Source organism: Abramis brama (genome assembly GCF_963993115.1).
Source record: "Abramis brama genome assembly, chromosome: 25".
Classification (NCBI taxonomy): domain Eukaryota; kingdom Metazoa; phylum Chordata; class Actinopteri; order Cypriniformes; family Leuciscidae; genus Abramis; species Abramis brama.
The window spans coordinates 23,948,014-23,967,078 of NC_139987.1; the positions used below are offsets into that span (position 1 = coordinate 23,948,014).

General features: G+C 36.6%; 1 protein-coding gene across 7 annotated transcripts in view; it reads left to right on the top strand.

Annotated features, from left to right (window-relative positions):
* myo18b (myosin XVIIIB) overlaps positions 1 to 19,065 on the top strand; it is a 52,575-nt gene that overhangs the window by 29,372 nt on the left and 4,138 nt on the right. For 4 of the 7 annotated variants that reach the window (XM_084104490.1, XM_084104492.1, XM_084104494.1 and 1 more), the window contains exons 27-41: positions 365 to 470; positions 576 to 700; positions 2,008 to 2,162; positions 2,286 to 2,409; positions 3,982 to 4,182; positions 5,307 to 5,417; positions 5,516 to 5,620; positions 8,586 to 8,747; positions 9,935 to 10,048; positions 10,130 to 10,246; positions 11,174 to 11,257; positions 12,032 to 12,169; positions 12,250 to 12,435; positions 15,023 to 15,156; positions 16,690 to 16,731. In XM_084104490.1, coding sequence (XP_083960616.1) covers positions 365 to 470; positions 576 to 700; positions 2,008 to 2,162; positions 2,286 to 2,409; positions 3,982 to 4,182; positions 5,307 to 5,417; positions 5,516 to 5,620; positions 8,586 to 8,747; positions 9,935 to 10,048; positions 10,130 to 10,246; positions 11,174 to 11,257; positions 12,032 to 12,169; positions 12,250 to 12,435; positions 15,023 to 15,156; positions 16,690 to 16,731 — 1,904 coding nt within the window. The remainder of the gene's footprint in view (positions 1 to 364; positions 471 to 575; positions 701 to 2,007; positions 2,163 to 2,285; positions 2,410 to 3,981; positions 4,183 to 5,306; positions 5,418 to 5,515; positions 5,621 to 8,585; positions 8,748 to 9,934; positions 10,049 to 10,129; positions 10,247 to 11,173; positions 11,258 to 12,031; positions 12,170 to 12,249; positions 12,436 to 15,022; positions 15,157 to 16,689; positions 16,732 to 19,065) is intronic. The other 3 variants (XM_084104491.1, XM_084104496.1, XM_084104495.1) reach the window with 1 other exon arrangement.

Genomic DNA, 19,065 nt, shown 5'->3' on the forward strand with positions numbered 1-19,065 from the left:
TTAGCATCTTTCATCAGTTATTTTGTATTTTTAAATCACTTCTGTGTACAAACACCTTTCCTTTTGACAGTACAATCGAATAATGAGTCAAGAAAGCAATTAATCATTAAAAACTGTGGATGGTATTACTACTGATTCATTTATCACACTAGAAATGTAAGGTCAAGCGAAGGGCAATGTATTATGGGATACAGTATTGATTGTAACTGTGTGTTTCAGTAAATTTAGCATTCCATGCATATAGAAAATGTACATGTATTGTGCACAGCATATAATGCAGAAAAAGTAAGATGTGTGTGCTGCTTATCCAAACATAGCCTGTCATGTGTTGTATTGTGGGTGTTTATTCTGTGCTGGGTCTCAGAGTCGTCTGGACCAGAGTAAAGTGTCCTTGGAGGCCCTCGAGAGGCAGTTAGAGGAAGAAAAACAGAAAGTCAAGAATAAAGAAGCTCTCAGCGGAGTGGCGACAGGTAAAACGGGCTTCAGCGGAGATGCAATAAAACATGCTGGCGGAAGAAAGATAATGACTCTTTGTGTATGTGTGTGTGTGTGTGAATCCCTGCGTGCGCACACAGAAAGTGAGCTGCAGCTGCAGCTGGAATGTGCGCAGACGGAGGTGGAGTTTCTGCGCAGGCGTCTGCGGCAGACAGAGGAAAGACTTGAGAGTGAGAAAGAAGCCCGTCAGCTGTTGGATACAAAGGTATGAGACCCATTTCACCTGGCTCAATTATGAGCTTAAAGAGGCCGTGTAAGTCAAGGGCTGTGTTTGAAATCACCCCCTATACCCTCATTCACTATTCCCTATATTACTCCACTAATATAGTCCAGTTGAAGGAGTGAATGAAAACGAGTGAGTGATTCGGACACTGAGTGCACAGGAAGGGCTGCTGCTTCTGCATAGTTTGTGCTTGCGGTTTAATAATCATTCGAAACTCAGCAAACTGGCAGCTCCAGTAGTGATGAAAAGATTTATCTTCAACTCTGTCGTGGAAACTAGCATGTATAAACAACAATTTATACCGGTATGATATTACGCTGTACCCACATTGGACCTGCGGTTTGTAAAATGGATGGATGGATGATTCAGCTGCGGCGCCATCTTCTGGCGAGACGCTGGAATTCATTCGGTTGCGAACCTCGCAGTGCATTATGGGTATTCTCTAGCTTTTAAGCGTACATCGGTCGTACACACTATTGCACTGCATTGTGGGATTGAATGAGTGCACTCGATAATGTTTATTGTGGTTTCGGACACCACTGCAAATGGCTGTTCCCTCAAATAGTGCCCTAATTAAGGGTGTAGTGGGCGATATTAGACACAGCCAAGGTTTCTTGCACCATGTTCAGTGTTGTTATAAATTAAAACCATTAAAAATCGTTTTCAATCATTGAAATAAAGCTGGATTAAAATAAAAACGAAAAAGTGGATGACAATTGATGGAGAAAAAAAAACTTGGAAAACGTAAAAAACTAGTTGCCTTGGCAATACGTTTAAATACTAAAATCAGTAAAACTAAAACTGAAATAAAAATTCATTAAAGCTAATTAAATATATATAACTTTTAAAAGCACATAACAAAGCGACCAAAACTTAAACTAAAATTAAAAAGAAAACTGAAAATATAAAAATAAAAGCTAATTCAAAATATTAATAAACACATATTTAATAGTATATATATATATAAGGTGTGTTTCACAATGGGAACCTGCTGGGTTTTTTACATTGATTTCAATGATTGATTGATTGATTTTATATTATCTACAATAAAAAAGCCACCTTTAGAACATAAAAGCAATTTAATGAATTCTGTATTATGGGATAACATGTAAACAGTAAAACCATTATAAAACACAAAACAATTAAACAAACAATAAAAATGTAAAAGGTAAAGTACAAAAATGTTAGAAAACACAAGCATTTGTGTAATTAGACTCAAAAACGTATTGTTTGCCTCCTGAGATGCTTATCCTGATGATAATTGTCTTTCTGTCTCCCCCGTGTGGCAGGTCCAGGAACTGCAGTCTCAGCTTGATCAATCCAAACGCTCCGTGACAGATTTAAAACGTCACTGCCGGCGGTTGACCTCTGACCTCCAGGACGCCCGTGTGCTGACAGACAGCCTGCAGGGCCGCGCTCACGAGCTGGACCGGAAACAGAGGAGGTCTGTGGCATTTGCATGTAACACATTAATATTCAACGCCACGTTCTCTGGCTGCTTGAATATGCATTCTCAAGCCCTGTTTCTCCCTTGCGTCTGTGTCCGTGTGTGTGTGTGTGTTTGTAGGTTTGACAGCGAGCTGACCCAGGCTCTGGAACAGGCTGATAATGAGAGGGAGCAGAAAGATAGAGCCATCCAGGAGAATACAGTCCTCGGCGCAGAGATCTTCACCCTTCACAAAACGCTGAAGGTACGGGCCGAGGTCAAAGGTCAAGCGTCCACCATCTGCACTGGTGCCGTGTACTCTGAGTGTCCTCTGTCTGTAATCCGAGAAAAGTTCTGCTTTGAGTCCATCAGATTATGTTAACTTTATGGCGCTTTTCACACTTCATATTGTCTGCGTCCGAAAGCTTAGTCAGCTGACTTGGTGCCTCACTAACTTATCAGGCGATGACGTTTGCGCACGAAGGTACCTCATGAATCTCTCGCTAGAAATGACATCTAGTCATACATTTGCACACAAACTGACCACCAACCGCAACGTTCAGATGCCATCTTTATTTTTTAGCTCAGCTGTCACAGAATGGAAAGCACAGGATTATGGGATATCAAAGGCAGCGAAGGACACATATATGCTGCCTTCCAAAATCCATCAGATGAAGGCATCTCAGGAGACAGGAGACAGGAGACAGGAACCGGCAGCGTTTTTAAGCTTTCGGATGCAGCCATTGTTTCAAAGCAGCTGCACAGAAAAAGCTTGTTTCAAATGTAGGAAGCTTCTGTTATCAGTTAGAGATGAGTGTATAACACACAGCTATAATATAAAGCATGTTGTTTGTTAGTTAACGTCATGTATTGAGTTAAGCAGACACAATCAACATGTTAGGTTGAACGTTTATTGATTACAATATAAGAATTTCAATATTTGAGGATAATAAGGTGTCGATCCAAAATTGCCATCATAAATATTGTACTTGAGTAGAATGTGGACTTTTTCTGAATGTATATTTGTATGAATTGTTTGGGGTGTGTTTCTCATTGTATTTATTTGTTATATATTTTTATATTATTTGTGGTTTTTGGTGCATTTGTGATTGTTTGTGTACGTTTGTGTGTATATGTGTTTTTTATGCATTTGTGCGTGTGGTTATGTGTGTCATTGTTGTGTATTTATGTATCCGTAACTGTGATTTGTTCGTGTTTGTGTGTGGTTGTTTTTGTGAGTATGTGCATGTCTGTTTATGTGATTGTCTTTTGTGCAATATTGTGTGTTGTGCAATTTGTGTCTGTGTGTTTGTGCATTTGCTTTTGTCTGTGTGTTTATGCATTTGTACATGTTTGCATAAATGTGTTTTTGTGTTTTTTGGTGTGTGTAAAAGTTTTGGGTCAGTGTGCATTTGTGTGTGTTTGTATAATTGCTTGTGTGTGTTTGTTTTTATGCATTTGTGTACTCATTTATTGTTTATTTGTTTGTTTTTTGTGTGCCTGCGAATGTTCATTTGTTTTTTTAATTTTTCTGTGAATGCAATTTTTCTTTGTTCATCTGCATTTGTGTGTGTTTATGCATTTGAGCTTGTTTGTATAAATGCTTGTGTTTGTGTATGTGCATGCGTGTTTGTGTATTTGTGTGTGTGTATCTTGTTTTTTTTTATGTATTTTGTGTGTGTGGATATTTATGTTGTTGTGGGTATTTCTATGTGATTGTGTGTGTGTGTCTGTGTATGTTTTTTTGTTTGTGGTGTTCAGTATGTCTTTTTGCTCTTGCGAATCTTGTTTTTGTGTATTTACGTTTCTCTATGTGCATAATTGTGTGTGTTTCCAGGCCAGTCAGGTGGAGGTCACAGACCTGCAGCTTCAGAAGGAGGAGTTGTGCTCTCAGATCCGTGACCTGAGGATCCCTCTCCATCTCACCTCCGACTCCATCCCTGAACTGAAGAAGAAGCTCCGGGAGCTGGAGACCCGAGACAAGGAGCGCTCGGAGGAGATCAGCCAGATGACGGCCAGAATCAAACAGCAGGAGCAGGTACAGGAACCCGAGAACAACTTCTCCACTAAATGACATTCTTGAAAAGGTTATGATATTATAACTATGATCACATTAAAGGGATAGCTCATCCAAAAATGAAAATTCTGTCATCATTTACTCACCCTCATGTTGTTCCAAGACATTTTGAAGAATGTCGGAAACTAAACGGTTGTTGGACCCCATTGACTTCCATTGTATTTTTCCATACTATGAGTCCATCAACTGTTTAGTGTCCGACATTCTTCAAAATATCTTCTTTTGTGTTCAGCAGAAGAAAGAAATTCATACAGGTTTGAAACAACATGAGGGCGAGTAAATGATGACAGAATTTTCATTTTTGGATGAACTATCCCTTAAACACATGAACGCTGACATTTACATGTGGAAGTCTCAACATTTTTGTTAATCATAACAGAGGCCATTTAAAGGTCTTAAAGGTACAGTAGCACAAATAGCTTGTCTTCACAGGCTCACTCTGTCTGATTGGAGTTTAAAAGACACTTAATAATCTCTATTACACCTTAGTCAACGAGGCTGTGAGGATAGACTTACAGTCTTCACAATGGCACGCACTGTATAAAGGTTCTGGATCATGTAATTTAACAACTTTAAAACTTTTAGCTGTTTGGAGTTTTTGTCTACTGAAAGTTTTTTGTTAAACAGCAGTACAATCCAGAGTATTCTATCCCTTACAGCCTTGTTTTCATTCCTGCATAAAAATGAAATATGACCCTGCCCTGGAGGTCTATACTGCATTATCGATTTGACTGCACTGACACTATTGCATGAAAACCAAGCTTGAACTGACTTGAGCCGGATGATGATAGAGTCTTCTGCAGAGCTGCTTTATTGCTGAATCGACTTTGTTTTTATAATAATTAACACATTTTACAACATGGACACTTATTAAACTGAACTGAATCAGCAATGAGCTAAATAACAGCACAATTTTCTTCTGTAAAGCTGAATTATGAGCTCATTTCATAACTGATTAGCTTTACACTGATATTGAACTGAACTGAATCAACACTGAACTGAATAAATACACTTTTAAGCTGCTTGGAAACAATCTTGTATAACGCGCTGTATAAATGAAGGTGACTTGACTCTGTTCTCCACAGATGCACTTGCGCTTTGAGATGGAGATGGAGAGGATGAAGCAGATCCATCAGAAGGAGCTTGAGGACAAGGACGAGGAACTGGAGGACGTGCAGAAGTCCTCACAGAGACGGGTGAGGGACACAGAATAAATTACAGCTCCACGAACCACCTTACAATCCTGTCTCAAACATCCTTTCCTGTCTCTGTGTGTGTGTGTGTGTGTGTGCAGCTCCGACAGCTGGAGATGCAACTGGAACAGGAATATGAGGAGAAACAGATGGTGGTTCATGAGAAGCATGACTTAGAGGGGCTGATTGCCACACTGTGTGAACAGGTAAAAAACACATATTTCAACAATTTTATATACATTATGTAACATTAACTACATCTACATGTACCCTCATAATGTGATTATAATGAGATTTAGGGAAATTGCAATTTAAACAGTACCCCATGTAAACAGAAAACACAATACTTCAATCAAATTGATGCGATTAAGTTCAAAATGTGTGACGTATGCCGATATTAATCGCAATAAACAGGCACGTAAACACTTCAGTCGCACTTTATGTGCTTGTGACATAGACGGATGATGTTATCATGCGCAGATTCATAAACATAGCTGTAAAGAAGGCATCACATTTTGGGGTGCTGAAGAAACTGAGTTGTAGACAACATTGCACGACATGAATATAATGCAGTATATAGATGTTCGAAAACATTTAAATGAAGACATTTAGACGCGTCGCCGGAAAAAAATCCAATACGTCCAAAGAAATGTGTTTTGCATTTGACGTAAGTAGGTTAAAACAGTGGCCAGTAACACACCTACTGTAGTTATAATGACCCTAATGACACACTGTATCCAACCGTTTCTAACTTTCATCACATTCCAGGCGTGATATTTATTAAATACAGTATATGTGGGTCATTTGGTTTGGCCCAGACGCGATTCAGCAGCGTTCAATAGATCAGAGTTATAGTCACACCGGGGCTTGTGAGGATCTGTAAAGCTGTCATGTCCCTCTCTGTTCTGATATAAGAGCACTACAGCCGTCTCAGTGACCCGCTCTGAATCGACATGAGCCTCGTCCGTCAGTGCTCTTCATTCCAGTGTGTTTGTGGAAATGTTACAGCTCAGCAAACATTCTGAACTTCATTTGTATTAACATCTTAATGTCAAAGTGAAATGGATTTCAAAACCCATTTTACTTCAATACTGTAACGTAATCTGTAGGGCAGGGCTCGGTTTGATCCTCTGGCAAATGACTGGATGATGAAAAATGTATAGGGTTGAAAAGTAAGAAGGAATTTGTGATATTGGCCCGAAAGGAAAGTCATTTCATACTTATTGTATTTATGTGTTATAATATTAAGTTACAGTAGTAGCCAAAAGTAATGTCCCTACAATAGACCCTACAAGTTTGATTAAACCATCAAAACATGAGGAAAATATTTTATATTTTTTAAATATTTTCAATATGATGGAAGGACACAACACTAAACTTGGTTAAGGTATTAATCTGACAACATTATTTGGCAAGAAAAGGCAAGCTGCAGGTTTTATTTCACTATGCAAAAAAATGCATAGAACACATTGACTACAACATAATCAGTTATTAATATTTTGTTGGTTCTCTCTTGTTTTTGCATGTGTTCATAATTTCTTTGTATGACAGCCTGGCCAAACATTATGTCTGCACAATTTGGCATTTATAATTATATTATATGATATTTCATTGCGTTATATCACAAATAAAGCACTTGACTTCAAGCACAACTATGCAATATGCTTACAAAATCGTAAACACATTTTTTTTAATAATATTTAAATAAAGGATGATTTTCCAGGGTCAATTTTCCTAGGCCAGACATCACTTTTGGCCACTACTGTATTTAATAAAACACATTCTGTTATATAATAATTTTATATATATATATATATATATATATATATATATATATATATATATATATATATATATATGTATGTATGTGTATATATATATATATATATATATGTGTGTATATATATATATATATATATATATATATATATATATATATATATATATATATATATATATATATATATATATGTATATATATATGTATATATATATATAAAATTCAAAAATATGTATATACTTCTCAACATTGTATCAGACATAATGCTTTTGGAATGTTCGCTGGACTATATTAATTTGCACATTGTTAGTTTAGTAGTTATAGAGGATCTATAGCATCGGACATGCTCTGGCTCATTTGCTTATCTAATAGCTCGTGGCTATGCTGAGAGGGGTCCTTTAGAGATACTGTACACACATTGACCTGAACGTCCTGCCCCTGGGCCATAGTGAGCTCTCTAATGTGACTGTGTGATCGATATGATGAAGCTACTCATCAGCTGCTGTTAACAACGACCCCTGCTTTATGACCCGAGCTGCACGTAAACACCGCTGCTCAGAGTCAGTGCTGTATTGAGTAAGAGGATGTGTAAAGGGCCTGCTTTTCATGCATGTATTGACCTTCTGTCTCCTGCTGGATTTTTCCAGGGCAATGTGCTTTCACTGCCAACCCAACCTTCCAACTTATTTTTTTGTGTATTACTTGAGATTTCACATAATGATCTATCCATTCTGTAAAAATGTTGCATATCTTATTGTGCGTGATTTTCGTCTTTGTAGTCTTATAATAATATAATATAATATAATATAATATAATATAATATAATATAATATAATATAATATAATATAATATAATATAGTATATAATATTATGTTATGTTATATTATCATGTCCATCTTTGTAGTCTTCTCTATATATTATATTATATATGGTAATATAATATTTAGTAAATATTGTAATTTAGTAAATTTAATGAATCATTTTTAAAACATGTTGTTGGTCTTTATTGTGCATGATGAAGGCTGTCTTTGTAGTCTTTATTATATTATATTAGCTATTGACCATCCTGATTTCTGTACATCTGTCCATTAAAAAGCCCTTATCTGTCGAGCACTAGTTTGAAATTCTCATTCCTTGCGATCAGCTCATATTTGGAGCCATAATGATTTATTGAGCTTCTGGGATTTGCTGTTTTCCACATAGCAGTTTGTATGTCTCTGTGTTCACGTGTCCAGCATCATTATTCAGTTTCTATGGTCTTAGCTGAGTCTGAAAGTCACCGCTGGTATCCAGAGATGCCCGTCTTTCTCCCAGAACACTTGTGAAGTGTAAAGGCTCTCTGTTTGTGCTTCAGTGTGATGTATAGATTAATCTCTCTCTCTGGTCTCAGGTGGGCCACAGAGACTTTGACGTGGAGAAGAGGTTGAAGCGAGACCTGAAGCGCACACATGCCCTGCTCAGTGATGCCCAGCTGCTGCTGTCCACCGTTGAACAGCCCGGGCAGGGTCATGACCCCGGTGCCAAGGAGCAGCTGGAGAGACTGCGCTGCCAGGTGCCGCTGCCATCCCAGCATTAACTCAGCATGGCACACATTTATATGGCTTTGCATTATTGGTCTTCAAATGTCTCACTGTGAAACCCTTAAAGGGATAGTTCACCCAAAAAATTAAAATTGTTATCATTTACTCCCCCTCAAGTTAAAAACCTTTATGAATTTCTTTCTGCTGAACACAAAAGAAGATATTTTGAAGAGTGTCGGACACCAAACCGTTGATGGCCCCGTTGACTTCCATAGTATCTTATACATACTATAAGTCAATGGGGTCCATCAACTGTTTGGTGTCCGACATTCTTCAAAATATCTTCTTTTGTGTTCAGCAGAAAGAAATTCATAAAGGTCTTTAACTTGAGGGGGAGTAAATGATGATAGAATTTTTGGGTGAACTGTCCCTTTAATTGCAGTGAACTATAGCTGGGGGTTTTTGTGTGTGTGTTTTAAGCTTTATTTGCCCAATACATTTTAAAGTCAGCATGAAATGGAGGTTGTGATAGTGTTTCCTTCCCTGTTGTGACGTATATCTGAGTAAAACTGCTTTCTGAACAAGAAAAAAATGTAGGGCGGGACTTGATTTTGTCCATCAGGAATTGATTGGATGGTGGTTGTTTGCTATTGGTGGATCTCATGTGAGTGACAGGTTGCCCCGCCCTCACGCCAGTAAACACATCATCAGAGAAGAGAAGAGAGGAGATGTCGCTGCAAGAGGGAGGGGACATTATTTAGATTAAAGATTATGAGAGCACATTCATAAATATTTTTTTTTAATAAATACTGCACTATTTCATAACCACTAATATTTCATGGTGACTTTAAGTAATGTTAACTTCTAGCACATGTTGCTTATCTGATTGTGCATGATGTTCTTCTTTGTAGTCTTAACAAATATACAATTTTAAATTGTAATTATATTTTATAATATTACTATTGTTTTACTGTTTTTTATTTATTTGATCAAATCAATGCAGCCTTGGTGGGCATAAGATACTTCTTTCAAAAACATTTAAAAAAAATCTTAATTATTCCAACTTTCTTAACAGTAGTGCATGTTTGCATAGTTTGTGTTGTCAATGCAAAGGCATCTACAAATAATAAGGATGCTGATATTGGCCATAACCCATTAGTGGTCTGTGGTTACCTTCATCTGATGCACTTGACTTTGAGTACATCTATTTGTATTCTAGCTGGAGGACAGTGAAGGCAGACGGTTGGAGGCTGAAAGTGTTCAGAAGACTCTCGCTGCGGAGCTGGAGAACGCTCAGATCGAACTGGAGAGCATCTGCAGGCAGAAGAGCCTGGTGAGGCCCGGAGACATGAAATGAAAGGTTCACAGGGCTGATCTGAGGTTTATCTGAGTCTGTCTCTGTCTGTTGTCCCAGGTGGATGAGCAGCTGGCTCAGCTACACTACGAGAGGACAGATCTGATGAAGAGGCTCGAGGAAGACCAGGAGGACCTCAACGAGCTCATGCAGAAGCACAAAGCCCTCATCGCTCAGGTCTGCTGGAGATACATGTGTGTGCTTCAGTCTTGGAGAGTTGTGACAGTCGTTTTCAAAAGAGAGCAGCTTTTCTAATAATGAGCTCTGTCGGGAAGTGTGTGAAAATTATATCATTTGTCACATTGCGTTGCACTCTCTCATAAAATATCCTCTCTCTCTCTCTCTCTCTCTCTCTCTCTCTCTCTGATTCATTTGAGTAAATTTGTGATTCATTTTGCTAAATGGATGACTGGTTAAAAAAATTGTTTATCCTTTCACTTGAGTCATCCCTTAATAGTGTTCCCAGTCCTTGGGCAACATCATTAGATGTTTTCTTTTTATAGCAAAATAAATATTTAAAATACTGATGTTTATGACTATGAGAATACCCCCCAAAAAAAGATGATGCAGTAGGATTTTATTTTATTTTCAGAGGATTCTTATTGTTTGATCCCATTAGGATTGGTTTCAGATTATAAAAGAAGATCCATTAGCATTAATTTAGGATTTTTAAATTACTCTTATTAGTTAATATTAATATTTTTTATAATATTCAGGATTCTTTGATGGATAGAAAGTTGAAAAGAATAGCAACCTTGTTGCTAAAATATGTGTGTGTGTGTATCTATATACCTCGAACCTGCGTCTCCGGTATATGGGAAGCTGCCGCGCTAACAAGGTCGAAGGCCGCAGCCTCTAGCATTAGTCACTAATGCACCTCTTGAGGCCAGGGGAGTGAGGTTTACACGTACAGCTCTTACTAGCTTGCCTCCATTACACTCACCCCCCTAAACCTCACTCCCATCCGGGTCACGGCACCAAATGCAACCCCCGGCCTGGGAGGCTCTTACTAGCTTGCCGGCGTTACTGTATGTACTGTATGTGTGTGTGTATGAGGTTATGTAAAATATCTCAAAGCCAACCAAACATGTTTGTTTATCCCAGTCTTCCAGTGATATCTCTCAGATCCGAGAGCTTCAGGCTGAAATGGAAGAACTGAAGAAACAGCGACAGACCCTACAGGAGGGGGTGAGACAGACCTGCAGACACACACACTGAGATATAGACATGTGATGTCCATTAGATGCTCATTCACATGTGGAACTGCAACATATGAACAGTTTAACATGAACCGAGTCACAGTTTGCATACTTACTGACCATGTTATGTACATACTGCGCTTCTGTTAATAAACTGTGTACTTTTAAGTATGAAGTACACTAATATGAAACTAGATAAAGTATGAGAAGATAAAGACCATCTTTGATGTTGAATGTTTAATATAGCCAGAATGTTTTAGCACGTTTCTAGCATGTTTTAGTATGTTGCTATTATGTTTTAGAATCACTAACATGATGTAGCCTACCTTTTGCTAGCATCTTTCTGTTGTGTTTTAGCATATTGCTAGCACGTTTTATCATTTTGATAACATGTTTTTACACTTTGCTAGCATGATTTAACATGAAAACTTGTTGCTAGCATGTTTAAACATGTTGCTAATATATTTCTAGCAAGTTCCTTGCATGTTTTAATAAGTTTCAAGCACGTTGCTAGCATGTTTTAGCACCCTGCTAGCATGATTAACATGATGTTAGCATTTTTTTTTAGCATGCTGCATCTGAGCACCTTTTAAATGCGCTTATTTTCAGAGTATAATGATTCGGGACACAAATTCTAATCTCACATAGGCCTACTTCCCCGCTGAGGAAGACTGTCGTCAACATGAAGTTAAAATAGTGTTTTGTTGACCTGTAAGCGTGTTTCACAAGCGTAGTCGTAACCCAGCGGTCCTTATCTTCTCAGCTGCAGACCAGCGTGGCACGCGTGCAGTTCCTGGAGTCGTCCACGGTGGCCCGCAGCATCGTGAGCAAGCAAGAAGCTCGTATCTGTGATCTAGAGAACAAATTGGAGTTCCAGAGAGGACAGGTCAAGAGATTTGAGGTCAGTCCAGCTTCCACTTTATTCTCATTCTCAGAGAGGATCTTTATAGCGTTACAGGGTGTGTGTGTGTGTGTGTGCAGGTCCTGGTTCTGCGTCTAAGGGACAGTGTGGTGCGGCTGGGTGAGGAGCTGGAGCAGGCGGCCCAGGCCGAGGCCAGAGAGAGGGAGAACTCACGATACTATCAGCAGAGACTGGCGGATATGAGACTGGAAATGGACGACCTGAGTGTCAGAGAACAGGAGAGCAGCCGTCGACGCATGGAGCTGGTGACTGACACACAAACATACCTTTCTGATGTAGCTGATGAAGTAACACACTATTTTTCACTATATATATATATATATATATATAGTCAATAAGATTTTGTTTTTGAAAGACGTTTCTTATGCTCACCAAGGTTGCATTTAATTTATCAAAAATACAATAATGACAGTAATATTCTGAAATATTATTACAATTCAAAACGACAATTTTCTATTTGAATATATTGTAAAATGTAATTTATTCCTGTGATGCAATGTTGAATTTTCAGCATCATTACTCCAGTCTTCAGTGTCACATGATCCTTCAGAAATCGTTATAATATGATTTGCTGCTCAAGAAACATTTCTTATTATTATCAATGTTGAAAACAGCTGTAATATTAATATTTTACAATTATCATTAATTAACTATAATACAAAATTATTTATTAATATTTTTAAAGCACTATCTAACATATAACCGTGAAATGTTTTTAAGGTGCTTTGATGAACATAAAGTTCAAAAGAACAGCATTTATTTGAAACACAATCTTTTGTAGTATTATAAATGTATTCACTGTCACTTTTGATTAATTTAATGCATCCTTGGTCAAGAAATATATAAAATTAATATATATAAATATTCATTTAAAAAAAAACAACACAAATCTTACTGACCCCAAGCCATTGTATGGTAGTGTGTATTTATATCAGTCAATGCCAATAAATAAAAACAAATAAGGGAAAATAACAGATATATCCCTAAGAATAAAATCAAAAACAGTTGTAAAATCTGAAATTTTTGTAATATCATGAAACTAAAAATACTGCAATCATTTTTGATCTTTGAATTTGTCTTGAGAATGTACGTTAAAATTGAACAGCTTTTGTGAAACTGTCCTCATAACTAATGTATTCATATCTACAGCCGCTCGGTGCATTTTCCTCTTAGTGGCCGCCCACGAGCCTGACACGTTAATGCCCAGGAGAATACACCGAACTCTCCTGAAAAACCTGTAAATATTCATAATTTAACACAAAGGAGGGGTCCTTGCATCAGTTCAGCACATGCCTGCGTGTAATGCATTTTGACCTGCATTCTGAGAGTCAAATTATGAATATTAGCTACAGTGTTACCGATGCCTGGCGCATACACAAAGAGTGAAGTCTGGGATGCGTTCCTTCCCGATGCTAAGACACGCGCACACACATGCTGAGGCTCTCCAGGTTATTGGTTATGAAAGGGAGGGGGCAACAGCGAAGGTGTGGTTGTCATGGAGATGAGAGGAGAGGAATGGGATTTGTTGTATCAATAACCTTGAGGAGACAATGGGAATTAATCATAGACAGACAGTGGCGGCTCGTCCAGGAGAGCATGAGACTGGGGACGGACAAAGAAGGGAAGGGGAAAATGAATCGTGTAATCAGTCGCTCCACTGGCTCTCGAGCACTCATTATCAAATTATTCTGTAAACAAGAGCTCGCGATCGATAGCGCAAGATTGTCCTTTAGCAAACAAGCACTTCAGAAGTTAAAGAGAGAGGCTTGCCAAAAAACACTGGAATATAATGATTTTATTTTTTTCTGTATAAATTAAGGCCAGTAATATTTTAAAATAGTATTTTGTAAAGTATTTTTAATTTAATTTAAATATATGTACATTAAAATTGAGAAATAAGGGAGAAATCTACTTTTCATTTAATTTTTTTCCTTATAAATGTATATATACTGTACATTAGTGGCCAAAAGTGATGTCTGGAAGAGATATTTGTTTTTAATGACGCAATAAAACCATCAAAATATGAGGAAAATATTGAATGTTTTTTAAATATTTTAAATGTGAGGGAAGAACAAAGCACTGAACTTGGTTAAGGTGTTTTACAAACTTATCTGACAAAAAAAGGCAAACTTCAGCTACAGGTTTTATTTTACTATGCAAAAAAAAAAAAAAAGCATAAAATGCATAAAAAGCATACACATACAGCATAATCAGTTATTTATATATGGTTCTCACTTGTTTTTGCATATGTCCATAATTTCTTTGAATGACAGTCTAGCCCAAAATAATGTACGCACATTCACGTTTCATTATCACAAATAAAACAATTGACTCCTATGATAAATATATATTCTTAGTGGCTCTTAAAATAAGATAAAAAATGTTAAGCCAAATTTAATTTTAGGGTGAATTAAATGTTTCACCTGTGTACTGTAATATAATATTAATCATGAAAAACTATTGATACATATTTAAATATAAATATTCTTTAATGTTTTGACAATGCATATATATATATATATATATATTTTTTTTATGTTTAGGTTTTCATTTTAACTGTGTTGTTTTTGGTGTTAAAAAAGTTAAAAGGATAAAAACAACTCTGTAGGCCTCATATTAATAACCTCTTAGCCACATTTATATGCTTTAAGAAAATGTGAGCGGTGTACTAATAATGCCAGCCTTCTCGAGCAGTTAATTAATTGGGCATATTTTGAGATTAAACACTTGTATAATGATTTCTCTTGTCCTGATGCAAGCTCTTTGTTCCTTTGGAGATCCAGCGTGACCGTCACACGTTATCTGATTTTATCTTGTCTAATCTGTTTCCAGGAAATGCAAGTGGAAGAGCTTAGCGCAGTAAGACAGACCCTGCAAGCTGATCTAGAGACATCAATCCGGCGTATCGTTGATCTACAAGCTGCGCTGGAGGAGGTGGAGTCCAGCGATGAAAGTGATACTGAAAGGTATCGCTAGCGACGTGCGCCTGACCTTTTCTATTTCCTTTTTCGTTTGCATTCCTCAGTCTAGCATAGCAAGGGGACACTGTCTGCGTTTACATGGATTGTAATCGGACTAGTAGCACAGTCGGTCACACGCAAAAGTCACATGTTGCCACATCAATCGGAATAAATTGGCCAAATCCAGTTAAAATTTCATTCGGATTGTAAGGGGTGGTTTAAACCTTTTCTTATCTGATCGAGAGGACATTGATCGAATTGAAAACTGAAACTGGAAAGTACTGCGCATGTGCAATGATGTGGAGATACCGTAATGACGTATGACGTCCCACCAGTCCTTGTTTCGGACTCTCATCCACAGACGCCTTGTTTTTGGGTGCAGGAAGGGGCGTTTTTACTGCTTGATTAATGTAAGGAGGATGGCACAACGTTTTATGTGCTTGTCATCTAATAATTAGGGCCTGAAATAGATAAAGAAGCAATGTAGGAGAAAACAGAGAAAAACTCTGTATATTCGTGCATGTCATAAAATCAATTCCGATTTGAAGCTTGTGACATATAAACACACACGCCAACCCGATCACTTTATTTAGCGTTCATGCGAACACTGCATTCCGATTCATCATTCACTGATTGAAACAAAAGGTGTCCATGTAAATGTAGCTGCTGTCTGAAACCCAGTTTGCATACTATATATATATATATATATATATATATATATATATATATATATATATATATATATATATATACATACATACATACATACATACATACATACATACACACATATATATATATATATATATATATATATATATATATATATACATATATATATATATATATATATATATAGTGTGTATATATATATATATATATATAGTATAGTGTGTATATATATAGTATATATACAGTATATATATATATATATATATATATATATATATATATACAAACAGTGTATTATACAAACGGTATATATTTAGCATATATATATATATAGTATATATACAGTGTATATATATATATATATATATACAAACAGTGTATTATACAAACGGTATATATTTAGCATATACAATATATATATATATATATATATATATATACTGTATATATACTATATATATATATATATATATATATATATATATATATATATATATATATATATATATATATTGTATATGCTAAATATGTATATGTATGTATGTTTTTTTCTCTTTGGATTTAAAGTTTTACTTCTTGCTGTTACTTTTAATTGCTTTCATTCTTTTTCAGTTGAGCTGAAATGTTGAAATGTGAAGAGATTTTCCTCACGCCCCAAAATCAAGGCTAAACTTAGCTACTACAAACGCTTCAATAATGCCTTCCTCCCTCGACACCCATAGCAAAATGCAGTCCGATGTATCAGAGTTCACAGACTTTGATCTTATCCGCCAGACTTCCCTCCCTAAAAAAATCGATATGCTTGCTTTGCTCGTACCTTTCCATGCCTCTCCTGTGTGTCTCTGATGCGTCTCCCTCTTCACACAGTGTGCAGACGGCTGTGGAGTCCTTCTCTAGAAGGAAAGATCTGTAAGCACTCCGTTCCCCATCCTGCTGTTGCTCTCTTCCGTGCATCCATGTTCATTTTCTGTGTTATGCATTTGGGAATGAGCAATCGGATGAATGCGGGTTTCAAACTAGGCTAATGGTTTTGTATTGAACTGGACGATATAGGGGAAAAAATGTGATTTCCTTTGAATTTATAGAATTTTACTGAAACTTCTAGATTTTTTTTAACTTTTAAAGATATGCAATTTTAATTTTAATTTTTAGTCATTGATATTTTAACATTAAAAAATCTAAATAAGCTAAATCTTTAATAAATATATTTTTATACTTACATTTTAAATTTTTCAAATTGTAATTTTTGTAATTTCATTTTGTTACAATAATTTAATAAAATTAAACAAACTTAAAAGTAGCAAATACAGATAGTGTTTAAATCTGAGATGCTCTTAAAATATTAGTCTCAGCATTCTCGTACTCACAAATCGCTTGTGGGACTAGTTTAATGACACAGTCTGAAAGAAACAGCCTAATAAAAAGTGCATTAAAGTCATCAAGGATGTTGCTAAATTTTATATTGCCAGAAAAATTATTGCAAATATATTCCCTATATTTTCCGGCTCTAGTTGCATAACACATTAACGTTTGCTGCAATATGAAATGTACTGCATTATGCAGTACGATTTCTTTTTTGCATATAAATGCACTTTGTGAACCGTGGCTTAATGGTTTTGGCGGAGTCTAACACATAACCATCCTTCTTTAGTTGGTCTAAAAATTCCCCATCAAAAACTGACAAGCATAAATTGATGGATGGGCCAGCGCTGCGTTTGGCTGTTAATGTGGCTTGCTTAGCCTGTTGCTCAGTACTGTAAGTGTGTGTGGACTTGTGTAAGGTCACAGTTTACTTTCACACGACAAAGTCTCTGTTGAGCGGATGTGAACAGACACCTACTCGTTGAACGCAAACCGCCACGTACCCACACTGCCACTTCACTTTGCTTTGTTAAATGCAAGAAGCTTTCCTCTGCGCTAGAGTCCTTTTAAAAGTTCACCAGCTGTGATATGCTTTGTCTCCTGAATAATGCATGTGCGTTAGCCGAGACCCCCCGCGTCTCTTCTCTTTCAATCGTCTGTGCGAGCGAAAAGGGGAAAAATGAACTGTGTTACGGTTGCTCAGCGCTTTGGCTCTTAAATCTCTATACGAATGTGGTGAGACCGATCACAAGAGCAGGGTAGGAGAGAACCCATGGCATATGCAAGCAAATTAACAGCATTTTTGTTACCTTTCTCGTGCATGTTGGAATAAAAGCTTCTGGAAGCTAGAATAACTTTGACACAATATCTCTGTCCCAAAATGAAGTGGCCACCATTTTAAGGAATTATAGGAGTAAACACAACACGAAAGGGTTTCTAAAAGATAGATCACTTGTTTTGAGCAAATTGTAAGGTAGTATCACATGTATCCATCCATAGATGAATCAATCCCACAATGTATTGCAACAAACAAGTTGAGCAGAATTCTAATTATAATTTTTTTTTTATTCAGTACTGAAAAGCATAGCTAAAAACAGAGACATTGTCCATTATTTATCCCTTCCATGACCCCCCCCCCCCTTTTTTTTAAACTAAAGCAAATTATTATTATTATTTTAATTAAATAGATTTAGTTTCCTTCTAATAGGTGACAGTTATTATGTATTAATACAGTAATGTATAATACAAATAGTACAATAATAATCATATTTTGGGGGAGAAGCATGTTTCCACTTCCAACTAATCACTTATGAGGATTCATGTCTACACTCTTAAAGTTGTGCTCAAAAATTTGCACACCCCTTGCTGAATCTGAGAATAATTTTAACAAAATAAGAGGGATCATACAAAATGCATGCAATTTTATATATATCTTATTGAATAAGATATTTTACATAAAAGATGTTTACATATAGTCCACAAGACAAAAAAAATATTGCTGAATTTATAAAAATGACCCCGTTCAAAAGTTTACATACCCTTGATTCTTAATACTGCGTGTCGTTACCTGGATGATCCATGATGGTTGTTCTTGATTCCCTTGTTTGTCCTGAGCAGTTAAACTGCTCAAAGTTCAGTTTATCCTTCAGGTCCTGCAAATTCTTCCGTTTTCCAGCATATTTGAACCATCTTTCCATCTTTTCACACTGAGGACAATTGAGGGACTCAAACACAGCTATTAAAAAAGGTTCAAACATCCATTGATGCTTCAGAAGGAAACACGATGCATTAAGAGCCAGGGGGTGAAAACTTTTGAACAGGATGAAGATTTCCAAAAAAATAAATTATTTTTTTTTTATTTAGTACTCCACTTCGGAAGCA